Raw genomic sequence first — 10,672 nt, 5'->3', positions numbered from 1 at the left:
GGAATTTGGAATTTCATGAATGATTTGTTAAAAATTGGAAAAAATGCATGACTGAAATTTTTCAGTGATTTAATGAATTCACCACTGTCTAGGATGGCATCCAGGCTTCGCGAAACTGCTGAAAAATTTGCCGGACATTCGGTCAGACAAACTTTCAATTCTTGTCTGACCGAAAGAACTTTTGTATGACCAAATTTTTTTTTCCAAATATATGTATATGGTAATACCTTTGTGTGTTTTTTAAAGACATAACAACTTTTAAAGATTTGCAACACAATTTTATTCCCTTAAATAAAACATTAGTTTATCCAGATTGATGGACTCTGTCTGGAAATCAAAACATTCATGATCAAAGCGGCCATTTTTCCATTTACCCACAAATTTTCTCGGCGGGCGCCTGGACTCGTATTCCTTTTGTTTCGCTTTTTTTTCTACATTGGATAGTTTCGATTTTTGCCGGGCATAGCACCAGCGTAATAATGTAGTAACACCGACATTTTGGTTATTGACTGTCATATGTATCTAGAATTTGATTGGACACTTTTAATGAAACGGCGAATCAAAACTCGTTTTACATTTTTTTATTCAAAGGGAGAAAACTCGGTCTTGATCGGTCTTGGATATATCCCGGTATTCGTACCGGACATAAGGTCCGGAACTTCGGAAAAAAATATCGGACCGGCCTGATTTTTGCCAGACATGTCCGATGGTCCGGCAACTTTCGCGAAGCCTGGGCATCTTCAAACATCTATGCACTATAACAGTGAAGAAGCCCTTATTTTCAAAAATTTAGAATATTTTTTATTTAATATTTTAATTTTTCAACTTTCAATTGGCAATTCTTTCCTAATAGGCTATGTATTGTTGAAATAATCTATTTTCAATTTGGAATATGACTGAATATTGGCTAGAAAATAAGCCAAAAAAAATCCCTGGTGTGTTACAACACTGGCACTTAGTCTGGTATCACAGTTGTTGTTTGAATGATTCATCAGTTTGTATAAAGAATTTAGCATCTGAACATTTTATTCTATTCACAGGATGAAGATTGCTTCAGTTTATCACCAACATGGAAACCTCCTCTTCCAAGTTTTAATCCAGACTTGTTTGATAACAAAGATGACATTTGCCCTTGTCCTGAGCAATATAATCAGGTATATAAACTCATTAGTATTCTCTTGCTCTGTGCTATTATAACATATGTAAATTCTATGTCAGTCTTTCTATATCCTACACAATGCATTTGTGTATTGTCCAGGGTAATATTTTCTTTAAAAAAAAATGTCCATTATGACCTGCCCAACCATTAAAGATCCTGTATGTTTTAATTCAGGTTGTATACCACACTTAAGTGAAATTGTATATACAAATTGTATGTATATGTTTATGCTTATAAAACAATTTTCAAACACTGAAGAATATGTAAAATATATACTGCAATATTTGTACACATTAAATGTTGTACAACAAATTTTTATAGTAGTGTGTAACAAATACAGAGGTAAAAAGTTTCAGAGAGAAAGAAAATGTGAATAAAAATGCTTTCAAAAGTTTAATATTATAATCTATCTGAAGTATATCTTCAACATATAGTATTGTTGTCCAGCTAAGGCAGAACTAGAGCTTGGGTAATTTATCCAAGTTGAAGAGACTTGCATGAAAACAAACTGACACATATTGTTGTATGAATCGTCTTCAAATTTTATGAAAAAATAACAAGCTATTGATGTTAACATGCGAGAACACAAAAGGAAAAGGGTGAAAACTGAATCAGCTTATTGTAAATATAGCATGTGTGATTGTCTCCAGAAACCAGATCTCAAAAGATTGGTTTTCCAAGGGTTAAAATTAGAACCTCATCGCTTTCAAAATAATGAAAGCTCACCAATGATTGGTTGTTTGAAAGACCATGTGAAGGTGACTACCTATGGGTGGATATGAGATCCTAATGCAAAGCGTTATTTAGGAGTTGATTTTAATTAGATTGTAGAAAGGCTATGTTTACTTGAATTTTACCTGTAAAACATCAGAATGGTATCTAATAAATCTTACATACAGTCTGCGAAGTAAAAGAAGTAATTGCCTCTTTTTTTTGTAAAATTTAGCTGATTGATGTATGTTGGAATAACGTACCAGCAGAGCGTCCAACATTTGCACATATCCGAGCAACTATTAAGAAGATCAACCCAAGTAAACAGAGCGCTGTTGACTTAATGATGGCAATGGTAGGTTGATCTATTTGTCATCATAGATTATTATATTTTTGTCATTCATTGCAACTGTTTGTTGAAATTTTTTATGCCCCCACAGAGTGAAAGCATATAGCGTTGCACTTGTCCGTCCGAGTGTCCGTCCGTCTGTACATCCCGAAATCTTGTGAATGCAACTCCTCTTAAACCGGATGGCAGATTTTGCTTAAACTTCCAGGGATGAACAACCTTAATGTGTAGATGGTAGTAAAGAAAGGAATTTTTGCTGCAACCAGATTTAACAGAATTATGGCACTTTGTTGATTTTTTCACTATATACTATGTAGAAATTTTTTGAACGCAACTCCTCTTAAACCGGATGGCAGATTTTGCTTAAACTTCCAGGGATGAACAACCTTAATGTGTAGATGGTAGTAAATGAAGGAATTTTTGCTGCGACCAAATAACAGAATTATGGCCCTTTGTTGATTTTTTCACCATATACTATGTAGAAATTTTGTGAACGCAACTCCTCTTAAACCGGATGGCAGATTTTGCTTAAACTTCCAGGGATGAACAACCTTAATGTGTAGATGGTAGTAAAGGAAGGAATTTTTGCTGCAACCAAATTTAACAGAATTATGGTCCTTTGTTGATTTTTTCACTATATACTATGTAGAAATTTTGTGAACGCAACTCCTCTTAAACCGGATGGCAGATTTTGCTTAAACTTCCAGGGATGAACAACCTTAATGTGTAGATGGTAGTAAAGGAAGGAATTTTTGCTGTGACCAGATTTAACAGAATTATGGCCCTTTGTTGATTTTTAGTTTTCAACTTGTGGCACATGTAGTCCAAAAAATATTTGACCTAGAGTCATAAGATTGACAGAACAGTGGCGTGTGGGGGCATCCGTGTCCTATGGACACATTTCTAGTTTATTACTATTATTATTTTAAGTAATACCAGCATTATTAAGGTCTTATGGCAACATTCCAGCTTATCCAGTGGTCAGGAAGTTCTCAATTACACCTGCAATGTCCCGCCTGGTACAAATCTAACCACTGACATTCTGTAAGCTAAGCTAGTTTTCTCAAATAAAAGAATTTAAAGAGCCTGACAAGGAGTTGAAGTCCGGGACTTTTAAACCATTTGGCATCTGTTGGTGAAGAGATGTATTTAGGTTTCCAAATAAAAACAAAAGTTTAACGATATAGGTAATATTACTTATTGTAACAGGTAATACAGATGTTAGACTTGTACGACAATTAATATAAGACTTTAAAGTATACTGGCTATAATCACAAAGTGAAAGATTTACATTGTAATTTAATTTCATTAACATATCTGTGCAAATTTGTGTACTTGGGCAATGTTATTCAGGAAGTTTAAGTCACTTTATTTTATAGATGGAGAAATACTCAAAGCATTTAGAAGCCATTGTAGGAGAGCGGACAGCTGATCTAGTGGCGGAGAAGGCCAAGACAGATCGTCTTTTATACAGTTAGTGATCTTAGTTTTTTATGATCACATTCATTTATTTTTATGTCTTAGTATTTAAAAAAAGTAACACCTCTTAGCATCATTTTGCTATTGAGTTAAACAAGAGGCACTCCAGTATGACTGTTTTCTCAGGCTTTCAAAAATGCTCTTATAATGCCTTATGAAGTTTTTCATCTTGATTCCAAGCCATTTATATACAGAAAGCAGTGATTTTTCTCAATTAATTGGGAAGAGGCCTTAGCAGCTTGATTTTTGGGAAAAAAATCGCAAAAATTGCTAATTTGGGAAGTAAAAAAGCAGATTTAAGTTCAGATTTTTTGGGAAAACTGGCCATGATTTTAAAGAAAATTTCAATTGGGAAGAGGCCCTTAATTGGAGTCTGTTATATAAGCAGGAAAATCACTGGAAAGTGTCAATGGAAACTCGGGTACAACTTACAATTTCATTTGTTTTAGTGTCAATATTGATATTTGTTTATTATTCATACCATACTAAATTATTGTTACAGCATATTAAACAACCTATTTTTCTGTAAAACTTATTCCTATAGTGTTTCCAAATCCGCTGCTTGTGAACCTTAGATCTCGTATTCTTCATTCTTAACTTTAACATTGCATTGAGTTTGAAAATTGTGTTGTTATATTTACAGTTAATCTTCTATGTGTTGAACTTAGATTAGTTGATTTTCTTGGTGTGAGGAAGTAAAATAAAAGTCCTGATTTTTTGCACTATAAATTCTAATTCATTTTGATATTTTCAATAAAATGTTTATGACTATGCCCTAAAAGATGAGCTGTTTAAGGGAAATCTTTCCTATTTAATTAAAAAATTTTTTTAATTATTTAGGAATATTCAAATGTTTCATAAAAAAGTAAACAGACTCTATTTCATGAGAAAAAATCTCTGACAGTTTGACATTCTAGAATTCTAATATATTTGCAGGTATGTTACCAAGGGCAGTTGCCGATGATCTCAGAATGGGAAAAACTATAGATGCCAAGTTCCATGACATCTGTACTATATATTTCAGGTACTGAAGTTTGTTAAAGAATTTCATTCATTTTGTTTTGCATTTAAAGAGTAAAAAAAAATCAGTGACCACTTTAGATTCCACTTTCATACAGGTGGACAAATGGAATTTTCCAACTTGCATGTTTCTTAAATTAATTCTCTCTTCTTAAGTTGTAATATAACACTCAAATGATTCTTTACATTGTAGTGATATTGTTGGTTTCACCACAATTTCTGGAAGAAGTGCCCCCATCCAGGTTGTCGGTCTGCTGAACAAGCTCTATGTTACCTTTGATGACATCATTGACAAATATGATGTGTATAAAGTGGAAACAATTGGAGATGCCTGTAAGTTTAATATTCAGTTTATAGCAATGCCTTAGAATTTCATTACAACAATTGGTAGAATTTTGAGGCATGTATCTTTTGAGTCAGTGTGGAGAGGAACCTTGCAATGTTAGCATAAAAAGTAAAATTGTTTCATAAAATCTGAAGTGTTTTTATTGATTAATGTAAGGAAAAATAAATTATTTCTTAGAATAATCGGATAAATTTTTAATTTGTTAAATAGTGTAGTTATCTTTTTTGAAATGAGTATATGGCAGTATATGCAAGATTTTCAACATAATTCGACTCACCTGAACTTTGGAGTTTTAAATTGCATAAATTACAGTTATTAGATACTGTCTTTTTGTAACTTTTTTCTTTTACAAAAATGAAAATTTGTTGTTATTTCTAGACATGGTTGTGTCAGGAATTCCAATATTTACTGAACATCATGCAAGTGAAGTTGCTCAGATGTCTATTGACCTTGTCAGAGCTTGTGAAACCTTTGTTATTCCCCATATGCCAGAAGAACCTCTAAAGATTCGAGTTGGTTTACATACAGGTACATATAATAGTCTTTTATATTGCTAAATTTTATCAAGAATATGTTGTAATAATAAATTGTCATTAATTTTGATCATAGACAATGCTTCAATGAATTAATGAGTAACTGTGTATAAGGAAGAAATTCCCTTCATATCTTTTTAACCCCAAACTTGCTGGTTTTCTTAAATGAATTTTTTCAGCATCCATTATTTAGCTCGTCTGTTTCGAAGAAAAAGTACAGTTATGATCACTGTGTTGTCATTGTCAAAATTTTTATGTTAAGTCCATTATTTAAACATTTTAAAAGTTATCAACATAAATTTTTAAAGTTACTTGCTTATAATGACAAGGTGAAGTTGTAAGGCAAGGGGCATACTTCTAAAAGCCATATTTTTGAAGTTTGCCCATTTTTTACTTAGAATTTTGTTAAATTTGGTTATTGCCCTTAGCATTAACATCGTATGTGGTGCTCTTGTTTAAACTGTCCATTATCAATTCATGGGATATAAAGATAACAATTTGAAGTTGGTCAGTCAGCAATAATAGAGTCTGGTCAAACTGTAGAGATGTTCAGTCTCACCCCAGGCCTGGCTCTATACATGTGTCAGAGACTTATCACTTTCCATTGTAGTAGGTTAAGGGCATTTAATTATTTTAATATATATTGTTACAGGTCCAGCATGTGCTGGTGTTGTAGGTATTAAGATGCCTAGGTACTGTCTGTTTGGAGATACTGTTAATACTGCCAGCAGAATGGAGTCCAACAGTGAAGGTTTGTACAGAATAAAAAAAACTTCATTTTTTTCTGTGTTTGTGTTTCTGTTTTCTGCGCTTTTTTAACACTTTTTCTGAGATCTCATTTTAGCAGAGACTAACTGAAATTTCAGACATAAATGCATGCTTTAAAGAAGCTATTTGACTGGTACTGACTAAAACAGATTTAAACCAGTATTTTTTCCTAAATATAAAAACAAGCTGCATTGAATCTAAATCTAAGATAAGACATTTTAACATTGAATAAACGTTTTTCTAGACATTTGTAAATTTTACTCTTGTAAACGATTAAACATGTTTAAGATGAAGTATTTGGGTTGCCACATAGTCCTTTGATGTAAGATTATTTTGAATGAAACTTTGAATCATAAATTACAAATTGAATCATTTATGAAAATGCCTTATTTTATTATTATTTCACAGCTTATAAAATCCATATCAGTAATCCATGCTACAATGAGTTAATCAAGTATGGAAATAAATTTAACATGGAAAAAAGAGGAACAATTGCTGTCAAGGTAAGGTTGGGATTTCTGTTGTCACCAAAATTTTAATTACATAATACCAATGAATGATTTCTGTCCTTTACTAAAACATGACTAATACAGAAAATTTAAATGACGATTAATAAATAGTAATTTAAAATAGGGTACTATATTAGTAATTATAATAAATAATTTTGTATTTAACAATTTCCTTGAATGGTTTGTCAATGTTTCCTCCACTCCTTTTGTCTTGCATCTTTTGTTGAATGTCTGGATAAGATAAAATGGGAAAAAGATTACCGTAAAATCCTGATTTAACACCCCCTACCTAATTACCCCCACCAATATCATTCCATTATTCTGCGAATAGTCGAGTTAAAAATTAAGGAAGTTTACTAGCAATACACCTGTTAAGTTCACCTGACCATGCAATTTGAAGAAGGGGTAAAAAAACATATTGTACAAAAACATTTATTACTGTAAGTTATTTCAAACCAGACAACAGCTTTTAACCAAGGTGTTGATTATTTATTACTGTAAGTTATTTCAAACCAGACAACAGCTTTTAACCAAGGTGTTGATTATTGAATATTTCAGGGTAAAGGAGATATGTTGACATGGTGGCTGCATGGCTTAGAACCTTCCTATAAGGAACCTCCACCTGGGACTGAGGGCAGTAAACATGCATCTGCGACTGAGGTCGGTAGACATGCACCTGCGTCTGAGGGCGGCATACGTGCATCTGGGAGTGATGCCAACAAACCAGGGAGTCAAGTGATAGCTGTACGAGAGTCCCAAACTAAACAAGATAATGCCTAGAAAGAAAGGACAATTGTGTACAGTATTGTTTTTTACTGACAGTACCTGATCAATTACACTTATTTATATGAAGTGTAATATTATTGTATTGTTTAAGAAATAAGATGTTGAACTTTTAGAAGTTTATTTGCCTGAAAGAATGAATGATATAAATGGATGAATTTCCAGTTTAAATTTGCATTGCCCAGTCACCTGGAGATTTTAACATTGATGTATTTTACCTTATGTAGAGGAAATTTTTATAGCATTTTCTAGAAAATATTGATTAAATTGGAAATATTATCAATGCCCATTCTAGGAAACCTGAATTTCAGCTTATCTATAGAAATAATGGTTCAAAATTGCCCGACATGGGAAATGTTCATTTGTAATGCATTTGAATAAATAGTATAGAAATAGAGTAATTTTAATTCAACTTGAGTACACTACAATTCAAAATAGAATTACACAGATTGTAATTTACAGAATTTATAATACAGAATTACATTTCGGACCTCCAAAGAACAAAAAAAAAATCACTTTTTACTGCTTTCTTAACAAAGAATCCAATAATATATTACATTGTGTTAAAAACGCTCCATTCTAAGTCCAGATCAGGGCAGTAACTAATAAATTATTTTCAACAGAAATTGATTCATGCGAATATACAAGAATTCAAGAAGAAATATACCAGGCAGCTAAAATGATGAGTTTAATGTATTTAAAAGTTTGTTCAATGAAATACGGAAAAATGTTGTGAAGTTTGATAAAGTAATGTACATTTCTAGTGAGAAAGAGTGAGTGTGTGTATTAAATTGTTTGAAAATTGTTTTTGCATAGTTTGAAGTTAAATGTAAAGCAAAGTTGTATCATGAATATTTTATGAAAAGTAATGAAATGAGTTATGAAAAATTAGAATTGTGTGTTTACTTCTAAAAGTTTACAATTGTGTTTGCTTGATATGTCATATAACAGGAATTTGTATGTTTAACCAGACAGGAATTTGTATGTTAAACCAGACAGGAATTTGTATGTTAAACCAGACAGGAATTTATATGTTAAACCAGACAGGAATTTGTATGTTAAACCAGACAGGAATTTGTATGTTAAACCAGACAGGAATGATTAACCAGACAGGAATTTGTATGTTTAACCTGACAGAAATTTGTATGTTTAACCAGACAGGAATTTGTATGTTTAACCAGACAAGAATTTGTATGTTTAACCAGACAAGAATTTGTATGTTTAACCAGACAGGAATTTGTATGTTTAACCAGACAAGAATTTGTATGTTTAACCAGACAGGAATTTGTATGTTTAACCAGACAGGAAAATGTATGTCATTTGTATGTTAAACCAGACAAGAATTTGTATCTTTAACCAGACAGGAATTTTAGATGTTTAACCAGACAGGCATTTGTAAGTTATTTGTAATATGTGTTCAAGATAATATTAAATAATTTTATGCCAACCGGTGCATGTGTAACTTGTTCACATTAGTAATAGCCTGATGTCTTTACCAAACAGATGCTTGTATACTTTTATTTGACGGCCGTCATCTTAGAAAGTCAAATATAACAAGGATATAAAAGCAGCCCCAATCATAAAGTTTGATGACCACCAACCTGCTTAATTACAGTAGCACTTGCTCAGTCATCGAATTTAGCACTGGCCCGGTGGCCCATGGCCAGTGAGAATTAGTTTGGGCCAGTGAAAATTTAAGAAAATTAGTTAAATATATAGTAGAATAAATTCAAAACTGGAATTCGGGCTAGTAAATTCAAAATCTTAAATTCATTGACTGCTTGCTTTTTTAACACTATGACATCATACAAAATGTTCAGATTTTATTATTTAACCATTGTAAGTTTCAAGACAAATTTTGATGGAAATGCACTATTTTATTGTAAATGGACACAATTTTAATGTTGTTTTTATTGTACAAGGAAAGAGAATTTATAGCTTTAACATTGCAATATGCTAGCCATAAATGTTATGTCTTGAACATCAATTTAGTAAAGTTACATCAATTTAGTACAAATGATATCATGACAAAATGTATACTGTTTCTTCCTAATTTATTAAGTGTCACTGTCTTGAATCAGTTTGTCAGAGATTTATATAAAATAATGCTTTATTTTTCAAAACATATTCATGCAAATAACCTTGTTCTGTATATGACATATGTCATTAGTAATGTAAATAATACACTTTGGAACAAAAAAAAATTGTTGTATTTATTCACACCTCTATCCCTCCCCCCTCCCCTCCCCCACAAACCCAAGGAAATTCACTCCTTTCAAGTTCGCAGATTTATTAGATTAAAGTTTTTACTACAGTGGAAACCCTGAAGCAAATATATACCATTTGATGCTATAATTAAATATGCTAATGCATTACTGCATTGTTATGACGAATCTTGTGGTTTTCTTTAATTCTATAATAGTTTCGATTTTGACATGAAGACCTTCTGAAATATGAGCAAGCATAAATCATATAACTTTCATCCTGAATTTAATTATATATTTCTGTCTAAAATACAAGGATGAACAAAAAAGGCAATTTTGCTGTGCTTGTGAACATTTACCCACTTTAAAATGGAATCAAATGCTAACAAGAATGTCAAACGACACATATCCCATATCCCCCCCCCCCTTTCTAGCCATTGACTCACATAATTGGTAATTTTGTTACAGAAACTTGCCAAAAATGGGTACATGGAAGTGTTCAACTATGGAAAAAAGAAAAATAATGAAGACTTTGTGATGAATAGTTTAAAAGATAATGAGATATCTAAGGCCCCTGTGACCTAGAACTTTGAACTAGTGACCCAAAATTGATACGGGTCATCTAATAGGTATTACCAATCAATACTACAAATATGAAGACTTTGTGATAAATAGTTTTCAAGATAATAAGCGGAAACCAAACTGACATTCAAGAACCCTATGAATTTTATCTTTGACTTACTCACCCCAAAATCAATAGGTTCACTTACTTGTGATAAAAAATCTTCAAGATAATATGCTGAAACCATTC

The 10,672-nt window shown here is 32.0% G+C and overlaps 1 protein-coding gene across 1 annotated transcript; it reads left to right on the top strand.

Annotated features, from left to right (window-relative positions):
- Positions 1–1,004: 1,004 nt before the first annotated feature.
- Positions 1,005–9,638, top strand: LOC132749853 (atrial natriuretic peptide receptor 1-like). Its single transcript, XM_060739766.1, has 9 exons — positions 1,005–1,154; positions 2,106–2,225; positions 3,599–3,692; positions 4,635–4,722; positions 4,912–5,051; positions 5,443–5,592; positions 6,250–6,348; positions 6,774–6,868; positions 7,433–9,638. The coding sequence occupies exons 2-9, from the start codon at positions 2,214–2,216 to the stop codon at positions 7,652–7,654; spliced, it is 900 nt and encodes a 299-aa protein (XP_060595749.1). The 5' UTR covers positions 1,005–1,154; positions 2,106–2,213; the 3' UTR covers positions 7,655–9,638.
- The last annotated feature ends 1,034 nt before the right edge of the window (positions 9,639–10,672 follow it).

The sequence above is a fragment of the Ruditapes philippinarum genome, unplaced genomic scaffold (assembly GCF_026571515.1).
Source record: "Ruditapes philippinarum isolate M1 unplaced genomic scaffold, ASM2657151v2 ctg8941_1_1_1_1, whole genome shotgun sequence".
Classification (NCBI taxonomy): domain Eukaryota; kingdom Metazoa; phylum Mollusca; class Bivalvia; order Venerida; family Veneridae; genus Ruditapes; species Ruditapes philippinarum.
This window is presented reverse-complemented; position numbering and strand designations above follow the sequence as displayed.